A 21,330-nucleotide genomic window follows, 5' to 3' on the forward strand; every position below is an offset into this window, starting at 1 on the left:
TGCAACTACAATGTTCAGTCTTCAGTGTCACCTTTGAGAGACCTATAGTTCTAATAAAGGAAAATTAAATGATCAGAAGTCTAAATGGGAAGAAAATGAAAATCAAATGATCAGAAGTCTAAATGGGAAGAAAATGAAAATCAAATGATCAGAAGTCTAAATGGGAAGAAAATGAAAGAACTGGTACTGCTTAGTCTAAGAAAAAAAAAAAAAAACATACCAGGGAAACACAGGAATGATCTTCCTATTTGTAAAAGGCACCTGGTAAAAAAAAAAAACGAAAAAAAAAACAAAAAAAAGACAAACTTTTCTCCATGCCCTTGATCAATAGAACAAAAAATAGCGAGTTTAAACTGGAGCAATGGTGATTCAGACTTAAACATTAGGAAAAACTTTCGAACAACGGGGGATAGTTAAACCCTGGAATAGATTGCCTAGGGTTGTTTTGGAACCACTGTGATTGGAGCTTTATAAGAACAGGTTAGACAAACATCTGTCAGGAATGATTTAGGTACAGTTGATCTTGCCTTGGGGTAGGGGGATGAACTAGACGACCTCTAAAGGTTCTTTTCAGCCCTCTTTCCTATGATTCTATTAAAAATACACGAAATGATTGCATGCAGAATTGAGTTTGGCACCTTTTAGTAAATCTCATTGTTTCTGCTTTTTTGTTGTTCGCTTTGCAGCTCAGGCATGCTGAAGACTCCAGGTTTCAACAAGAATATTAAAAAGCTGTTTGATGCCAAACAGTACTCTGGTTCTTTTACACTGTTACATTTAATTAGGGTTTCTAATTAATCATCTCTGTGTATTACACTATATCCAGCCATCAATGTTAATAAAATCTTTGCTTAGTTTAAAGACTCTCTGAAAGTTTTCATTTGGAAAGTGAGACCATCTGGCCTCTCTTCCTCACTAGGATTAGATTCTGGGAAAAGTGTACTCCATCTGTTTCTGAGATTCATGTACATATTACATAGGAATGTGCGTTGGGGCAAGGCTAAGGAGGGATTTCATTGCCCAAATAGCTGAAATACAGTTGGATCCGTCTAGAGAATCTATTTTATATTCTTGAGGCAAAAAAAACCCAACATTTCCTTTTCAAAATGTTCTCAACATCTCTTCAGATAAGAGGTTTTTATTGTTTCCCATTGTGTGAGATGAAGTCTTCCACTGAGAATATATCTCAATCCTGAACTTATTTAGGATAATACATTGAAATGGTAATCCCTGATCTACACTGGTGCTCCTGAGAAAGATTCTTCAGCCTACCCTGGATGTCACCGAGGAGTCTCCAATAAAGGTGTAGTATTGGGAGCTCTAGAACTGTACTGCTGCCAGACAGTATGGTACCGCAGAGCAAGCCCACGTATTTAAACACAGTTTGTGAGCTAGGATGAGCTCAATATCACATTCTTGTTCATTCATATCCCCTTAGCACCCCACATACGGTGTCTGCCACCTCCTTGACTTTATTAAAGAGGTAAATCAAATGCCTTGATTTACCAAAAAAAGTACAGTAAGTTTTGCAAGTGGAAATATTGGCAATTGTAATGGTTCCCCAGCTGTGGTTATAAGGTGACATTTTTAAATGACCAGACAACTAGATTTCCCAGTCTTCTTCCCTTACTCTGTATTTGGGGCAATCTTGTGGTTGAAGCCCATGTGATCTGGATTCCGTTCCAGCCATTGCACACACTTCCTCTTAGCCTCTGCCATCATCCTATTACTTAAAGAAGTCATAAAGCAGTTATGGGGCAGTCACACTCAATCACCTAACTGGCAACAGATGCTTATTTTCTCATTTTAGGTTCATTCCCATCTTTCTGTTCTAGTTTGGGTTGGATGATATCTAAAAGTTTCTGTGAACTATTATCCCTAAGAAATTTTGGGTCCATCATAGATTTCTGTCCATCACTGCATGGAAGATCAGGGTGAACAGAATGTTTTCCCTAGCATTTTGATCGGAACAACTTGAAAAGTTTCATTGCTATTGAATTTAAATCCTATTTCTAATTTGACCTTGAACTACAAACTATAAATTGTCATTTAACAGGAATATCACTCTTCCAATTCTTTTTTATTCAAATTTGTTTGCCATAGTCAACAGACTCTATCCACGGAAAAATGCCACATCCTCTTGTGTTCTCATCCTTCTTGACTGAAACTCACAGAGAAAAAAATAAAAGTAAAAAGCTTTGAACATTAAAACCACTTAATTAAAAATTACCATGGATATGTGGAATTACTTCCCCTTTTTAAATGTGTCCTGGCTTTGTCCATGTGTTATTTAAGAATAATAATAAAAAAAAAGCAGAAGGAGAGTATTGAAAAAAAGAAGTATGACAATTTGGCTCCTGGATGCAAAAAAACATTAGCTACGACTCAGCTTCCTTAGCATAGCAGTTTAGAACCTCAAGTAGATAACAGTGACTTTCATTGATACTGGCAGATTTATGGGGCCATCATTAAAAAGAGCAAAGTGGCCTTGATCAATGTTTTCAATGGATGAGGTACAAGCTTGCTTTCCATCAATATCAGACATGCATCACTACTTTTCCTACCTGTTCTTTTTTTTTGAGAAAAGATATAAATTGTGACCAAGGGAAGACTAGCTCTTTTCTTGAGGCTCCCTGCTATAGTTTTCACTGGAACAGACAGTGTCACGAACTGATAAAGGTCCAGTCGTGAGAAGTATGAATTTCTTGGTTACAGAATTAAGACACAACGGTGTCATACGCATATGTTGGTTCTTTATTTCATTCACACACAAAGGGTAATGGGGGGGAGAGAAAGAGAAAGAGAAGAGAGAGAGGAAAAGAGAAAAAGAGGGGAGAAAATACCACCACGGAGAGTCAGCATCCTGAAAGTCCGTCTTACAGAGTGGATGGGGTGGGCGCCTCAAAAGGATGACAATGCCAACACAGAGAATCGGCGTCCCAAAGGTTCATCTGAGTGGGGTGGAGGTCCACACAGGGGTTCATGCGGCGACCCTTTTTGTAGTCCTTTGTATCAGCCCCTCCTTCTTGATATTTTGGGGGCCTTCACCAGTCCTTCCATCTTAGGAGGTCAGGTGCTTCCTGCCTGTGGTTTAGCTTGTGATTGCTGCATTCTGCTGATCTGTCTTCATGGTGGTGGGTGTTAGCTCTCTGCAAATGCAAGGCCCGCTTGTCCTTTGTAAGCTGTGCGGTTATTTGAAGCATGTTGTTACCCGATGTCCAGTAAGACAGTGTCCACAAAGTCATTTTGCATCCCCCAGAGCTGGCCTCCATTGTGCAGTCACTTGGCAATGCTGTGCATGCTTGATATCGTCCAGGGCCTGAGCTCATGCACAGGGTTTGGCTCTGTTCTGGGCTAAGGGTACAAAAACAAGATACCCCAAAGCTGTGAATTTCTAAGTGCATGCATATGGAACTATTGCGGCACTATGAACTTCCTAGTTGGCCATAGATTTATAATTTTTTTAATTTGTTGTCGTGAGAGAGATGTAAGTGGGTTAAATATTGATGCAGCAAAAGCACGTTGTCCTTTTAGCTACGATTATATGGGAGGAGGAATAATGCAGTCTTCACTGTAAAAATATAGTGTTGAAAAGGGATACCCACACTTGGAAATCTTTCAAGCATCTTAAAGATTGTTATTGCGCTTGTTATAACATAGGTGATTTAATCTCAGTGCATAGTAGTTGTGATGAATTAAATAAGCAGATGGATGTATTTTACGAGAAATCAAATATACCATTGTTGTTTTCACATTATTGGAATATGCTAGTGGTTAAATGGAAATAAAATCTTCAGAGCAACAGGAACAACTATTCTTATTTTTTAACAAGAAACATAGCTTGTTACTGTAAATGGTCAGATCTCATCATTTGACAATACCTTTGTAAAGCATAAAGTCATCAAAAACCTTTCCTAATTCTTGGTGCTCAGCAACAGCTGTGAGATATATGACCATGAATAGAAATGAATGAGAGCTAAATCATGTGTTAATCATTTCCAGAACTAGGTCAAACATACGCTCTCTCTTGATGCTTACAGACACAGCTGTCTGTCACGGTCATCCTCTTCAACTGTCACTAGACTACAAGTGACGAACTAACAAGTTGCAGGAGCTGTGGTACCAAGCATCTATATCAAAAGTAGTCCCAGTCAGAATTCCTGCCTTCTCAGGGGCAACAGTGAATTTCCAGTCCATTCTTTACCACAGATACATGGCTTTGAGTCATCGTGGTGTAGATTAAGAGCTATTGGTTATCACTGGCTTGCATAAAGCAGGGAGTGACTCATGCCCTTGATCAGCGTAGTCCTTTCCCTCTCTTTTTCCTGTTTGAAGCCTGGATAAAATGTTCCCACTACTTGCAATATATGCCAATGGCTAGATTTCATAAGGAAGATTGTTTCTATGGTTCTTCATCACCACTTTCATTGCCTGTTTGCCTTGGTTCTTAAACTTGTTGTAAAGTCTTTTCCCTTTTTAATTAATTTCTTTTTTCTTTAGATTTGTACAGCAGGAGCATAGAAGAGTCTGTGTTCTGAACGGGGCAGCTGAACCCTCTAGTGAAACCATAACAGTGTCTATCCTCAGAACAGACCTCCCACAAAAAATGTGATGGGCAGAGAGCTGGACAAGTTTTTAGGTACCTGGAGTCAGGTGCTCTTCTGTATTTAGTTTAACATTAGAACAACTATGTGGTTCAGTGGAGTTGTAGCTGATTGTAAATGGCTTTGGAAACAGAGCCTAGTAATATGGATAGTTTAAGTAATCATCCCAACTAAGAAAGACTTAAGGATTAAATTTAAGTTTTAGAAAATATAGCTATCATTGGATACATTGGTATATTCTGAATGAGCATAAGATATAAGATGTTCAATCAGACCAGCAGTTGCAAAATGTTCATGTTTATGGCACTGTCATATGTATGTTCAGGGAACTGGGAAGAAATCTCTATTTCAAAGAAATGTTTAGATGTGGTTTAAAGCCACATTGACTGCTTCAGAATACTGCAGAATTCTTGCCTCATTTGCAGATGGCAACACTTTGTGATGGAAAAAAATACAGGAGCTTAAGAGGGAAAGAAATGTTAGACACAAATTTCATAAAGATTTGAGCTTTTTCCTCCCAACAGATCTTTAACTAGTTTCTGTCAAGGGTTTTTTTATGCCATTATTAGCAGAAACTATAGGTATCCTGTGTTGCAGGGGAAATGGAACAAGCGGGAAGAAAAAAGCGGATCAAGCACAGAAACAAAACCTAGAGGGTGAACGATTCCTAGCAACTACAAGGGAATCTCACCTATCTGGCACACAGCTTTGGAAAACAGGAAAAATGAAGCCAGCAAATGTCTTCTGAAGTAGCAAAAGACCCAGGCCAGAGGCTCTTTGGTCAGTGTCTGAAACACAGCTGACTATGTATTCCTATTCAAAGCTACTAGGTATGTGTGAGATTATTATTGCCATAAAAACATAAAGTATGGGCAGTCTGTTTCATACTTTTTACATACTATGCGTATTGTCTCCTCTTAGCAGTGATTCAATGGCCCAGATTTTGGTCAAAATGCCAGTGAGAAAAAACAAGAGTAACAATCCTACACACGCAAGAGGAATTATATTAAGGACGCATTAAAAGGAAGTTTAGCATCTACTTTACTTATGTATGAGTTATCACAAATTTACAACTCTACTTCTTTCTTTCTTTCTATACCTTTCTATCACTGAGTAGCTCAGATTTTTTTTTTATAAATCTAAAGAAGAGACAATAAACTGAAAGAGCAATGGTTGTCAGTAGAAAAATAATACAGTGGAATTAAATGAAGCATGTAGATAAGGAATCACCACAATACCATGCTAAAAACTTAAAAAGAAAATGTGGCAAGGAAGCTAAATCTGGCATCGTCTTCTTCTGACAACAGTACACTGGAAACATGGCTTTCTATTTTATAAGCACTGCCTCTCTTTAAAAACATTGTGAGATAAGCATGCACAGACTGCAATTTCAAGTGTCCCTTACTTGTACCATGAGCAGAGATACAGAATGTAGAAGACTGGGGTTTTGGCATTGTTGAATATCTTGACTCAAACCAAAACCGACCTTAACATTCATTAAACGGCATAAAGTAATGAAGAGTAAGAAAGAAGGTCCAGTTTGGGATATTCTAATCTAGTTTATATGTGTTATTAGCTGTTACAACAACCTAAACTAGCATTTAAGGATGCAATCATGTCAGACATACAGTAGCACCAGTGAATGAAATTTTTTTTGTTAAATGTTATATATATGGAGTCTCAATGTTTTTTCTTGAAGTGCCTGAGTGATTTATCTCAACAAATTTCTGCACTTAAGAATTTTTTAACCAAAAGATTCTCAAAGGAAGCAGTTTAATGCAAACTCTCAATATGTCACATTTTGGCAGTGATTGCTTAATGCAGCAGTGCACTAATGAATTGCTCCACTGCATCCTCTGATCATGAATATGAATCTGAGTACTATAAACTGAACTCAATGTACTGATAAGTGACTGTATCTGATTGTGCCAGCAGCCAGATGATTTTCTCATTAATGAGCTGAACTATTAAAAGATGGAAGAACATGAAGCCAAGACAGCTTTGCATTGTTTGAGCTTCTTTGCTGATATTTTTCCAAGCCCACCAGCAACCTTTGTCAACTTGTGAAAGAAAATTGACTAAAAAAAAAGTTTTATGAATGCAGTTAAGATAAATAAAAGCTTCAAGGCTCAAATTCTGTTTCTGATTACATGGGTGTGACTCCTTTGTGATTGCAGTGTTTCTGTTTTAATATGGGGTAATCCAGATTTTAAAATTAAGGAATTACTCACATCCTCTGCTTTTCAGTCTCTGCTATTCTGAGTACAGGAGCCCATGGCTGCCAGTGAGGGACAGAGCTCCTCATCCTTCTAACAAACTCTACTATGCAGAACTTCTAAATTCATTAAACTGAAGACCGTAGATTAATGAAAGACATGTTGCAAATACCTCCTTTGGAATAACAGTAAACTGTTAGAAATATTTTTAAATTTTCACACTTTCAGAGTCTCATTCAATGTCAAGCATTGGTATGTCAAACTCTATTATTGTTTACAAGTACCACCATTTTGCCTTGTAGTTTAAGTATGGCCACATCTCAGCTGGAGACCACTTCAGTACAAGTCCACAATGAGGCATCGAGATCAGCTGCAGAGCCCTTAAAGGTTCTAGACCTCTGCTGCCATGGAAATGTGAAGTTTGGCTTATTAAAGAAAAAAAAAGCAAAAAAGAAAACAAACAGACAAACAAAAAGCTGTTGCTTGAAAGCTGCAGCATCACTGTGGACCAGAAAAGCATAGAGTAAATCTGCGGTCAACACTGTTAAAGCAATTCTGCCTCTAGAGGGCATTACAAGCTAAATGTTTTCTCTGGCAAGTGTTGAGAAAAGACAGTTCTTAAATTACCTAAATTAAGAGATTTTCTGTGGTTACAACATCAGCTGTGTAGGAGTCAAACAAAATTATTGGGCGGCATCACTGAAAGATCCTTAATCCACTGAGTAACAGCAGATAGATCTGGTAAGAAAAGATGCTACCAGACATTTTCTAATATCTCTGAAACATCTCATGATGTGAGATGTTGTGAGCCATTTTTAGCACATTGCTGCTCCATTTTCATGACTTTGCCTGCATCCTTTTTATGAGTGATGTGATCCCCAATGGTCATTACACCCAAAGATCATTGGCCATTAGCACAAAGGCTTTGAATCCTTCGCACCTGGCATGTAGGCCTGGGTATCTGTTCTAGAAATAAATGACTTTATTATTTGAGTCTCTCAAGATCTATGACCTATACAAATTGCTTAGATACCAGTGGATATCAAAGTATTAAGTTCCAGGCTTTTTTTTGCATTAGACAAAGATATCTAAGCGACATATCAGAGATATTCTGTTAGTGAGTTGGTATGGCAGGTTCTTCCCAGTAAGTGCTGCTTCCAAAAGGTATGTGATAAGCCTCTTCAGCCAAGCAGCACAAAAAAGCCCAACAGTATTTTTTTTTTCCTCTGTGCACATGGACTAAATCAATCCAAATCACAAAAAAAAAAATTGTTTCTGTGACTGAATAGCAAGGATCGTGCATGTCTTGCTGCATGCTGAAGGCCGTATTTTCGTTATTGCAGAAAATAGCAACCGGGTCACTTTGGTATAGTTTGGCTCTATATAGTTTTATTATTCACATTTGTTCAACTCCAGATTACTGAAATACATTTAATGGGGCAATTCCAGTAATTATTCTTCTTTTTTTATGAAGACTGATATACAGCTTCTTATATTTGTCTATTTCTCTGTCATCACAATGATTCTTTTTCATTTTTAGATCCTGCTGTGAGTAGTTTGCTAAATGTCATAGCAAACTACATTTCTGCATATCTTCCAGACTCACCAAGACCCATAAGTCCATTCCAAATTTTCAGAGTATTCTTTCCTGGTGCCTCTATCTATACCCATTCTTTGTTGTTAAGATTTTGTACTGTGAGACTAGATTGTAGCATCCCCTATAAAACAGAAAAATCTTCTCTAAAGTACATGTCATTCAGTATTGGAATGCTGTAAACCAACAATTTTATTAATAAGGAAAACCTACAATAAATAAAATATTAAAAATACATTACTAAAATATATTACAAAAAGTAATTTAATAATTAAAATTGATACGGTAAACTACATCAATAAGAAAGATACACAGGAGAAAGTAAAATCACTTATTGTTTATATTGATAGACTGGTTACATAATGCTATCACCAAAATTCTTACTGTCTTGTTCACTATATTATTGCAGTGAATAAAAAAAAAATGAACATTTTAACTTTAACTGGCTTTAGATAAAAACTGTAAGTTTCTACATGCAAACATTTTGATGTAAACAAGAGAGCAAATCAAAACTTTCTTTACCAGGCAGACACTTTCACTTGCTTGCCACAGAGGGTTATCAAATGGAAGTGGTAGTCTATCCCAGAGTCACAGAAATCAGGGTCCACCCTGGGGTTAAAATTCATCTTTTATCTCCTTTCCTATATACTACAGAGTTGCTAGCATTCACTTCCAAATTATTTTTTGAATCTTTCATGATGTCCAATTCCTCTGCATAATAAAAACCTACTGGTGTCTCCTGTGCTATATTATGTACTCTGAGATTCTTTTGTAATCAAGGGAGTCCAACACGCTGAAGGTATCCAAAGACTGGTTCTTAAATTATTACTAGCTACTCCTCTAATATTGGGAGTTTCCTCTATCAGCCTCATCCATACATCAAAAAAAATGTAGATGCAGGTTCTTTAGCCAACGCTTGCAAAGCTTCTTGGACTGTGCAGCATCTGGATGGGAGTTAAAACTGAAAAAAAAAAGTCAAGATCTATCTAAAGTTTCATAGATTGATATGCATTTATATTTAAAAATATCTTCAAGCTAATCCTCTGTTAACCTTCTGTATGTGTTTATATGCAGTTTAAGATAGTAATAGAAATAATAAAAAGACTCTACACAATGCAAGAACTGGTAGAGGCCCCATTAGAATCATTATCAAATGGTTTGTATGAACATACTGAGTAAGTGCTGAATGTACTTAGCGAGAAATGAAAGGATTCCGGTGTGGCCACACAGAAGAGTTTGGATGTTATATGCCTACAAATGACATAAATTCTGTGTGAACTCCAGTTAAAGAGAAGTATTGGATTCCCTATGAAATATAATTGGCAAAAGAACCCCAAAATCTAAACATGGCAGGTAATGTGGTTGCTGCTTTATTAATTTTGCGGATGTTTATTTAGCTAATCAAATGAACAGACCTGGTTTTGTGTAAGAAGGTTTCTGGGAAGTAGCTGGCTGCCGAGAAACAAAGAAGGTTTGTTTTTTGTTTTTTTTTCTTAAGAGAAGCAAATATTTATATGTATCAAACAATTAAAATTATTTAATTATTAAATTATTACACGTGTTGGTTTTAACCTCCCATCTGTGTGCCAGAGCCTTAGCTATGAGCACTGCGGCCAGTGCAGTGCTGGTCCACACGGTAGGCTTTGTTTTGTCCTGGGGCCAGAGACACTGAAAGGAAGAAAGAGAAAGAAAGATTAATCTGATAAAGGCATTGCCATTTCTAATCGGACTGATGGGAAACTGTGGTATGAACTTAAAGAGGCAACACAGGGTGAATTACTGTGATGAACTACCTTAAAGCTGAAGCAATCAAATAGATAGCTCTCACATATAAAAATTACTGAGGCATCTTTATTCATCAACAGTTTTGCACAAGTGTCTCATGTTCAATCCCTTCCACAAACAACTAAAGCACTCTGGTACGTTTGATCACATTAACTCTTACTGGGGAGACCCAGCCTCCGAGGTGGCTGCTTCTCATTTCCCAGAGTTAAATGCTCATTGCTGTGCAGAAGAACAAACTTTTCAAAGCTTGAAATGACAAACTGCAAAAAGTAACACCACCACAGCCTGGTGCCGGTGCTCGTAACCTACTGTCATGGAATTGAAAGTGCTTTTATTCTTCTGTATGATAGCAGTAAATTTTTTTTCACATAGGCTGAGAGCTGAAAACATGTGGAAGTTAAAATTGTGACTCCTAGTTCAGAAAATATTCATACAAACAGACATCTCAGAGAGGTTTTCTGCACATTTGCAGAGGACAAAAGAATCACATAACAAAATTCAGTAATAAAAAGCCTACCATTAAGTGATTTGAATATTATAAACAGATTTATTTGATACAAATATAATAAAATTATTTGAAAAGCAAACGTGGTATCCTAGACAATTCAGCATTTAACTCCTGTAAAAATTCACTCACAAAATTTTAAGAATTAGCTTATGATTTGCTATTAAGAAATGCTGAAGTCTTCCCATTATGCTGAATTATTTGAGTTTTTTGAAGTTAATGGACAGTAAAAATACTGGATATTTTGCAGGATTGCATGATAGTGAACGCATGTGAACAAATACCAGTTCTGTGTGATCAAATGTGTTCTTCTCTGCCAAGCACCACATGATTATGTTCCCACATATCAATCTGCTTAACATGGGACTAGGAGTAAATGCACAGCTATTGATAAAGAAAATTAAGTGGATATAGAAAAACTTATCCAATAGTAAGGTTTATATTTTGTTAGAACTTTATTTTTTCAACACTGATGTTATATTCCCCACAGAAGAGCTAAAAGGATTTAAAATAGTATATTCCATGTAAATAGCCTATCCTGTCCTTCTGAAGAGATGGATTAGTATCCAAAAAGAACATATACTAACACAGAAAATTACGAATAACAATGATGAACCAGATGCATTTATAGCAGTGAGAAAAAAAAAAATCACAGAAGTAACTTTTAAACTTTTCTTTTTTTAGTGTTAATCTCACTTACAAATGTCTAAAAAATACAATGTGATTCCAAGTCTTTTACTTGATTACTCTGGTTTTGTATCCTAAAGGATTTACATTAAATAAAATACAGCATTTTCAGAAATAATTTTCCTAAGATAATACTTTTTTTTGTATAATTGCAAAAATATTTTTTTTTAAATGTTCGGTTCTGGATTGCTTAAAGATCAAGCAAAATCAATTAACATTACTTCAGACATAATACACATCATTTTACAGAAAGAGTACTTTATGGGACATTCAGACAACATACTGCTGTGCATTTGCTGGAATACATTTATTGATTACTTATCAGGTGTCTTATATTACGTAGTTTACAGGACAATTACACTATTTGCCCAGCTCTGGAATAAGTTTTTCCAAACTTTTCGAAGAGAGTAATCGATGGTAACACTGTTTGAAAGTCCTAAAGAAATGAGAAAGACAAAAAAAAAGTGTTAAGTTTGTCTTTCATGGTTTTATTTTAGAACTCTAAATATTGTCTTCTAGTTACATTTCATTATATGAGTTAGAATGCAAATTATGCAAAATAATGTATATTAAACATACGTTTTTACATTATATTACTTAGAAAAGGAACACAGGAATTTATTTATTTAATTGCAAGAAAATATGTGTTTCAAACTCTAAGTATAGCACTGGAAAAATTTCCTGCTGCAAAACCTAGATTTATAGTCTTTTGCAACATCATTATGTTCTCCTCCCTGGCAATCTGGTAAGTTAAAGATAGTAAGATATCCTTGCAATATTTTACCTTTTTAACTTGGCTAACATTTAAACACGGATATTAAATTAGCTCAATGAGAAATGGTAAAAAAAACCAAATATATATTAAGCGAGTATTGGTGGCATTGATTAGGAGTTCTGGTAGAAAAAATTCAAGCAGGGTGATTCCTGAACACATTTTTTCCATTAAAAGTTTTTTGTTATTACATTCAATTTCTTAAAACACAAATGCATACAAATCTAAACAGAGTAAGAGAAATGCAAGTGAATCTGTGCCTTAAGAGTACAATGTAAATACAGCCAACAAACAAGAAAGTAAAAGAAGCTAAGTATTCTAAACAGTATTTTGATTTAGCTACTTACTAATAAATGCTCAGGGTAAATGATTAGCAAGTCCATGGTGTTTGAGATCAAGGTTTTAAAGCATTCTTAATACAATTATTTTCTTTGACCCTGAAATACTGGGAATAGCATCAGTGATACAAAATATTTATTTTGCATTAAAATTTATTTCCCTTTCTGAAAGTAACAGGGCACAGATGAATTATCAGCTTTCTGGGATCTGGTGATTAATTTTTAAGAAATAAGTTGGTCTGAACACTTTCTACTGTTTTAGATTGTTAACGTGATACTGTGTGAAAGTGTATGGAAACACAATGACTTAATAAAATGTCTGAGGCCATGAGTAAACGAAAGCTAAAATTTTTTACAATTTTCAACACATTTCACAATTTGAAAGGTTTGGTTTTCTCTTAAAACCAGAATGAAAACTACTTTTTTTTTTTTCCTGAATAATGACATGAAGCAGAATTATCATTCTGTGGATAATTTAGATTTAACTACTTTACAGACCAGACAGTTCAGCTGAATCTCCATAAACAGATAGAGCAACTACAACTTCTGGTAAGCTTCAGGCAGACACTGACATGGCCCACTTGAGTTTCATCTGCACTGTGTATTGCCAAATTGTGACCATGTGATTTCTTACATCTCGTACCTAAAGTTATTTGGCACAATTCCTCCAAGATTCTGGTGTGTGAATCTTAAAATAGCAAGGTAGATGTATATATTCAAAAGGAAATACTCCTGGTGCAGTGTGAAAGTGAGTACTGCCCCATTCTTAACTGTTCACAAGATTTAATTTTTAATGTTTCTCTATGCCTTGTACTGCCCAATTTCTTACCCAACAGATACAGCATACTTGCATATTTTCATATTATTCTTCAAGAATGGGACAGTATTTTAATTTTCATTGTGTGCTTGGCACCACAAGCACCTTCTCAATGCAGGAAAAGTTGCCATGTAATTGTTATAATAAATATTACAACTGCAAATAGTTTCCGTCTAAAGTGAAGCTAGTTATATTTAATTCAGTAAATTCACCAGTGTAATATTCTTCATGGGAATGGAAAAAAACCCAGTTCTAGTTGCTCAGAAAGCAAACAGAGAATTCAGCTATAATTTAGGATTAAGCAGTAATTCAGAGCAGAATACAACACCTTTCATTTTGAAAAGAAGAAGTATATTTTTCATTTACATGCAGGACAGTTTGATACAGTTTAACAGAAAAAAAGCAGTCAACTTGGGGCAAGACAAGGAAAACAGTAAAAGGTGAACACCCCCCCCACATCAGGATAAAATCAGGAATGGTAAGTCTGAGCACTGAAGAAGTCTTCAGTTGCTGGAACAGACGGCTTTTGCTATTAGGATGCCTGGCCAAACAAAAACAATTGGCTGCCAAAATTAGCTCCTTGGGACGATTTAGGAGCCTTTGAAGTGAACAGTTTTTTGAGCTGGAACTAAGCCCAGGTCCAGCTTCAAACTCAAATCAAAATGACAAAGAGGAAATTTTCTGTGCCACACACCCCCTCGGTGTAAGATTATTTTGGGTTGGCAGCTGTACTGTTTATCTTGTTATTTAAAGCTATTTCACTAGATACTCACAACTGAGCATTTAAACAACTGGCTCTGATTATGACGACAGCAGTTATGTTTGACCAAATTCAGGAAACACCACACAGTCTGATGGGTAAATAAAGTGTTGCCGGCTTTGCAGTTGGACTAATTAGAGAAGTGTAGAATGTATACTAGATAAATGTTGCACAGCATCCATATAAAATATAAATATATTTTTAGGAAAAGAACCCCAGCCGTTTCTGTATTTGAAGATGTAGATTTTAATCAGGCTTCAATACTGCGAGAAAATAAAGCCTGAAAATACCACTTGGCCTTGCAAGATCTACCTCACAGTGCTCAAGAGAGTCTATCCCATTGTATCATTTTAGCAGCATAAAGGGAAAGGAATCAGAAGCCAGGATCTCATGTCTATCTAATTTGGTGATAAAATGTAGGTTCAAAGCACTGAAATGCGCTGCTGGTTGATTCTGGTAGCCTGATATAACTAGCCCTGCCAGGATCATCTTGAGTTTAAGCTGATTGCTACATAGCGTAGAAGTTATGAAGTTGTGCAGATAATCCTTTTGAAGCTGCAAGAATGAAAGTTGAGAGCAGAGAAGAACAGACTGCTTCAAAATTATTTTCACTGCCAGTCTGTCAACGTTGGTGGCTGGAATGAATTAGCTTACAAATATGAATTCCCACATATCAGTGAGGTTGACCCTACAGTTTTGCAGTCTCAGGATCATAGGAGCATAGAGCTGAGCTTTACAGAATTTTTCCACAACCCATTCTTAAATCATGCCATATAATTCTCAGCATCAGAGACCTGTAATTCTCAGGATCGAGACCTATTTTTAACCAAATGAAGTTAATATAACACTTCCTTTTTAAACTTGTCAGGCTTTGACTCCTTTCACTCTAGTAAATTGTAAGTGACTCAAGTTCAGCCGACAGAGCTTAACAAGACCTATGGACCCTTTCAATATATTTGACTGCTTAACTGTCATGTGTGCTTATCCGTTCTAAACAATGGAATCAAAAAAGGTGACATAAAGCCACCAAAGATTTGTCTCAATCAGCACACTCCGATGTCATACATTAGACTTGCCGAATGTTCACATAGTTTATCTTTGGAATCTTATTGTTAAAGCAAATTCTAAAGAGATTTTGCATCTGTGTATGTTTAGAGGATGCAATGGAAAATTCTGCATAAATAACCATGCAGTAGTTGCGTCCTTAGCGTAGGGTAATAGACTGAGGAATCTTGCTTTCCCCACAAGGATGGGACACAGCTCACGTGCACACCTCATCTGAAATCCAGGCAGCAGTGCCAAGTGCCACTGTGCAGCCATAGTCCACAACCTCTTCTGTTTAATACTAAGTGGTCAAATTTAAGTATTCCCTATGATCCTAATGATAGTAATAGTAAAATTAGAGTTTTAAATTGAGCTGTCATAGTAAGCCTCCTGACCTATTAATAGCCACGGAGGCCTCTAACAAGGAAGCAAACCAGGAATGGCAAGCTGTTACACCAGTAAAATGTTGATCCAGCTAACTTTTACTCTTAGCAAATTTATCAATACTGGTTAACAATACTTCCAACTAGTCCAGGGCCTTCTGACATGACAAAATGAGTGTAACAACCCATTCTGTCAATACAACACAAATGTCATTTCAAGTGCTCAAAACCCACTAAGCTACCCTAAAAAAGATTGATTTATCTGCTCCAGTGTTTCTTTGGGGCAAACTTTTCTCACAACTGAAACCAATTAGTGGGCCTGGCACTTGTAGTGCAGAATGTAGGTCAGCATCAAGTAATAAAAAAGTATTGACTTTTCTCTGTCTGTAAGCAGCATGAAAGGGGTGCCATGGCCTTGTCGTATATTAAAAGAGCTCCATTAATTTCACTTATTTCAACCAGGGCTGTCAAATACTAATGCTTCTATTGCACTTTTCACACAAAGTACATTGACACCAATCCTGGCCCCAGTGAAACAAGTTTACAATATTTCAGTCAGTGAAAGGGGTACTATAATTTTTAATTCCCTGTTGTACATTTAGTCTCTTTAAGCAGCACTGCTCATAAGACCTATTGAGAGATATGAGCTGAGACATTAATAATGGCTACACACTTCTTCCCATGGGCAACAGAACCTATTTCTTGGGCATAGCTTCAACAGCTAATTAGCCATAAAGTCCAAGACAGAGTTGTTTGGTGTAACTCGTTTTTGGGGCTGGTGGGCATAGACTGCCAATTTTGCTCTCCACTGTGGAGAAATAACCAAAAACAAGGAATAGGTCTTCCATGACTTAAGGCTATAAAATTGAAAAGCTAATGTGTTAACCAACTGGGTCAACTAGCTCCTTCAAATGAGAGATAATAATAAAAGCCTGGATCATGCCTTAGGGACTGGATCTCATTGTGTCAGTGCAGAGGTATTGACTTCCAGGGAAAAGAGTGCCTAATAGGAGTTCCCTGCGCTACAGTGGACAAGTGACCACTGCTGTGATGAAAGTGGGTAGAACTACACATTTCACTATTCAGTTTGCCAGTGCAATGCAAAGGAGGATAACAAATTCTATTCTTTTGGGAAAGCGCAATAAAAAAACCTGTGCTTCTATGAAGACTTCATGAGCTTCCCCATATTGTGGATCAACACAGCATGGTCAAACTGACCCAGAATGCTACGATCTTGTATGATCTTGTTTCCCTCTATTCTCTGCAATTTCCCTCCTAAACTGTCTGCTTTTTTTTTTTTTTTTTTTTTGCAAGTGAAGTTTATGGTCCTTCTTGACAAGCTCACAGGCTCAGAGTGTGATATCTGACTCATTCCCTAATTACTTCCTGCAAACACAAACATCATCAACAACAACAAAACTCTGATTTAAAAAGACTGGGTGACTATGGTAGAAGGCAATTTTCTACTTGCTTTAATAACTTCATCAGTGCAAGTCTCACCCTTTGAATCCACTTGCTATTAGATCTTAAAATAAAATGATATTGTATAGCCATCATAAAAGGCAACTTTATAACCTTCTCTGTTGCACTCACATCAGGCAAGTTTTTACTACTTGTTAGTTTTAGTCTTTTATTGACATTATGATAATGTGTTATAAAAAAAATCAGGAAATTATGTTCACAGTAGGAAATCTAATAACACTCTTTTAATACCCTATCTTCCAAACAGAAAGACAAAGCATTAATTGCTATTTAGTTTATGTAACAAACATTTCATCATTATTATACTTAAATTTTCATGGAGATTTATAACTATCACTGAGTCTTACACACTTCATCTTTTGGAATTACAAATGAGGAAACCAAACTCAAACAGTGCTTTCTAGAAATTAAGATAGACGACTTATTATGGTTCATGAATTTGAAAAACCACTGATCCGATAATCACATAGGTTTAGATACTTCCTGCGTGATGGGTCCAGTATGAGCAGCACAGCAGTGACAGCCGAACATGGAAATTATAACTCTATTCCTCCCTTTCTCTAATATTCTGAAAAGGAAGTGTTCCACTACTAATTCACGCTCACTGAAGTTTGCTTTCTTGGCTCAGCAGCTAAGGTGTGCTAAATTGTGCTTTGGAGATACCTGGTGATAACGGGCTAACACAAGTCAAGCTCTAAAACTTCTTGTCGTCATCTGTGCAAGGTAGGAGAGGATGTATTCTAGCCTTGAAAAGAGTCTATTTCTGCTCCTGCATGGTTAGAAGCAGTTTGGAGAAAGGAACAAAAGCACATCCCACTGTACCCTTCCATAGCTGCACAAATTAAGCTATGACATGACGGAAAATAATGATGCTTTTGAGAACGCAACAGTTTGAGCCATTGTACAAGGAAAGCACAAATGTTTCTAAACCAATAAGATCTTTTGCAACAGCTGTGTTCATTAAGGATCACAAGTGTGTCAGCCCTTACAATGCTTTCTCACAAGCAAAGGCAAACTATCTCTTGGCTTTGATGGAAGTTTGGTGCAAGGACAAAGGAAAAAAGGGGAAGGATTTGGTCCAGTTAATTACTTTTTCTCCTAAGTACTGACTCTCTAAAATTAACCTGGGATCAGAAACTAGCCTGTCCTTTTTGTCATGTGTAATGTAACCAGCAATGAAGATTTGTGGTCCAAATTTGCATTTGCTACATTTACTTAGTACCCTGCAGTCATTGTGGCTGCCCAAGGGGAAGGAAGGGTAGAATTCCCAGCTGTACCCTCTAAGTTCATTTATTCCATTTATTGATGATCTGCAAGTCAGACACTGTCTGGTCCGTCCTCCCAAACATATTCTAGCTTTGCAATGCTTTAAAAAGAAATGTATTCTCCTTCATAAATAACTGTTCTGATAATGAATTCACCTCTATGTAGGCACTTTTCAGGTACTTTTAAGTGTATTCAGAGTCAGTATCAACATTAAAAGTATAGTTTGCCACACATAAAGTTACAGTGCGTGCTGTACAATACTTCAGTCAACACTATGAAACGTCACCAAAATTCTGTTCTGAATGTCTATATTTGAACCAAAATTGCCAAAGATAATATTCTATTTTTTTTTCAACTAATGTAGCCTTTTTTTTTTACAAGTAAATTAAATTAAGAAAACAACATAAATTTCTCTACAAGCTATTTCATATTTGGATACCCTTGAACTTCACTGAATCTGGGCTATAAAACAAATGTGCAGTTGAAATAGTTCAGTAGGTATTCAGAATTCCAAGAGGTGTTTATTTGCTATTGTCATGCAAATGTCTACTTCTTGTAGGGTATTTTAACAAAATATTTTTGAAGAGGGGAGTAGATGTTCATCTTGATTTATTTAAGATGTATAAACAACATTGTCGAGTATGAAAACACACTGATGAGTAACACATAACCCTTTTATGAAGTTATTAAATCTGAGGTGGAACTATGCCTACACATTCCTGTGTAGAGAAAAATAGAGTCTCAAAAGCATCTGATGAAAAAGCAGAGGGTATTTTTTTTACCATAGTGCTTGCATTTTTAAACCAACTCCTTGTCCTGTTCATCACACACACTGCTAGCAACAGGACTTGTATTAGAAAATAATGCACTTAGCGATAAGTACCTTGACTTATGCCATTTATAAGCTGCCCCTTTCATTGTCTAATCTGTTCAACCACAACATTCTCTTTCCAGCTGAAAATAAGCCAGTGCCAAGTGTTGACTGCCAAGACAAACTCGGAACCACTTTTAACCTGCTGGACTAAAGACAGAAAATGTTTAACCTGCCAAGATCAAGTTGCAACTATCTCTAACTTGCCAAAATCATGCCACTAGGAGTTAAGGAGGAAAAATTCTGAGTTCAAATCCTCAAATGAAAATATTTTTTATCTTATCAGGTTCAGTTGTATCTGCATATGCAGCAAAAACAGTACTCCAGTTAGATTTCATCTGGTTTGACGTTGTTCTGGTTGATGCTTTCAAACCTGGTTGCTTTCTGTGATGAAATGACTAGATATGCAGATCAAAGAAGAGTGGATGCTATCCAGCTGAGCATAGCAAGGCTTTCAACATAGTCTGCCAGAGAATCCTTTTATCCACTTTGATAAATTATAGCCTAGATGTGCAGACTAATAGATATAATATCTGTCTGGAGTATCAGGTTCAGACGGTAGCAATGAATGGTTTGTACTCTAACTGGAACCTGGGTACAAATGTATTTCCTCAGGTGCTATCTTGGGACCTATCTTGTTTAATATCTTAATCAGTGACCTGGAGGTGGAGATGGAATGCACTGTCATTAAGTTCATGGACAACACCAAACTAATGGGTGCCATCGATACACTTCAGGGCTGTCATGCAGAGTGATGTAGACAAGCTAGAGGAATGGCCTGACAGAACTTCACAAAATACAATATAGAAAAATGCACCTGGCACAGACTAACCCCAGGAACAAAGCATGCTGGAGGCTGACAGACTGAGTAGCAGCTCTCCAGAAGAGGACCTGGGGTCCTGGTGGCAACTAGCTAAACATGAGTCAGCAATGTGCCCTAGCAATGATGAAAGTCAAAGAGAAAAACAGCTTTCCTGTTTTGCAAATACAAGCTACCTTCAGAAGAGATTGAAATGATCGAACAGAAAAAGGCCTTTCTCATTTCGCAGGCAGCTTACTTTGGAGATCAGCTAACACTAGAAAAACTACTCATCTCCTATCCAGTGTTCACAAATGCTCTCACTAATGAATAAAACTGGAACAATAGCTCTTAGGCTAATACCTATTGCTATTTCTTCTGTCTGTATTTATTCATATATGACAACATATATTCTTTGCGTGTCATGTTTTTCTTCATTTTTCAATGGCACCTTTTCTTCTGAGTAAATCCACCTGTTCTTTGATACAGTTCAGGACTAGCACCAGTAACACTGATCATTCATTCAGGTGCCACAGATTTGTTTTGGCATTGACATGAAGCTAGTTCTGTCAAACTGTGGCTGATCAAGAAACTTCAGGGAGAGGAACAGTTTATATTTATAGCCAAACATTATTTCAGCTTCAACAGTGTTCAGAAAAACAAAATGGATTACATGTATTAGTACAAATTTTAAAAATAGATGGCTGAACACTTCAAACCTAAAATCATACTGTCTTGATTCTGATAGGAATACATATTATATATACTAAATGTAACAACTTGTGTAAATATATTCTATGTTAGTACATAAGCAAAAGTTTATTTCATTTTTCAGCTGGATAACTTCCAAACTAAGTTCTACACTCTGTTGTCCATGTTGAGGAAAGAATTTAGCCTCAGACCTTCTTTAACATCTACGCCTTTAACGTCTATGCACAACTTTCAATGTATAGCTGACTACTATTATATCTTAGAAATGAACAGGAGCTAGGAGTTTTTACAAAGTTTTATATGCTAATTTATTCATTGACAGTGTAGTAGCAATATAGGTTATACTGTAAATTTTCCCATACTTCTCTGAGGACTTTGGATTTGACCTGAAGTGTGGAAATTGTTTAAATAGCAACACATTTTGGTCTTCCTCCTGCCAAAGGCTTGGGCATCTGCAAAAAACTACAAATCATGCCAAACTCTTTGAGTGATATATGGAGGATCACAATCCACTAGGAAATAAACTAAGACCAACTGATTCATTTCATTTAGGTCCTTCAGTGGGATTTGAACCATCCAGCCCACAAACCATGTCTCATGAGATTGCAGTATACATCCAGCCCACAGTAATAATGATTCATATACATATATGTGTATATGCTTTATTGCTACCTTTAGCTGGATTAAAAGCAATAT

General features: G+C 36.5%; 1 protein-coding gene across 1 annotated transcript in view; it reads right to left on the reverse strand.

Annotated features, from left to right (window-relative positions):
• Positions 1-11,746: 11,746 nt before the first annotated feature.
• Positions 11,747-21,330, reverse strand: part of SPATA17 (spermatogenesis associated 17) — an 86,908-nt gene continuing 77,324 nt past the window's right edge. Inside the window, exon 10 of the mRNA XM_086745218.1 lies at positions 11,747-11,827. Coding sequence (XP_086601344.1) covers positions 11,747-11,827 — 81 coding nt within the window. The remainder of the gene's footprint in view (positions 11,828-21,330) is intronic.

This window comes from Chlamydotis macqueenii, chromosome 3, assembly GCF_036417535.1.
Source record: "Chlamydotis macqueenii isolate bChlMac1 chromosome 3, bChlMac1.mat, whole genome shotgun sequence".
Taxonomy (NCBI): Eukaryota; Metazoa; Chordata; class Aves; order Otidiformes; family Otididae; genus Chlamydotis; species Chlamydotis macqueenii.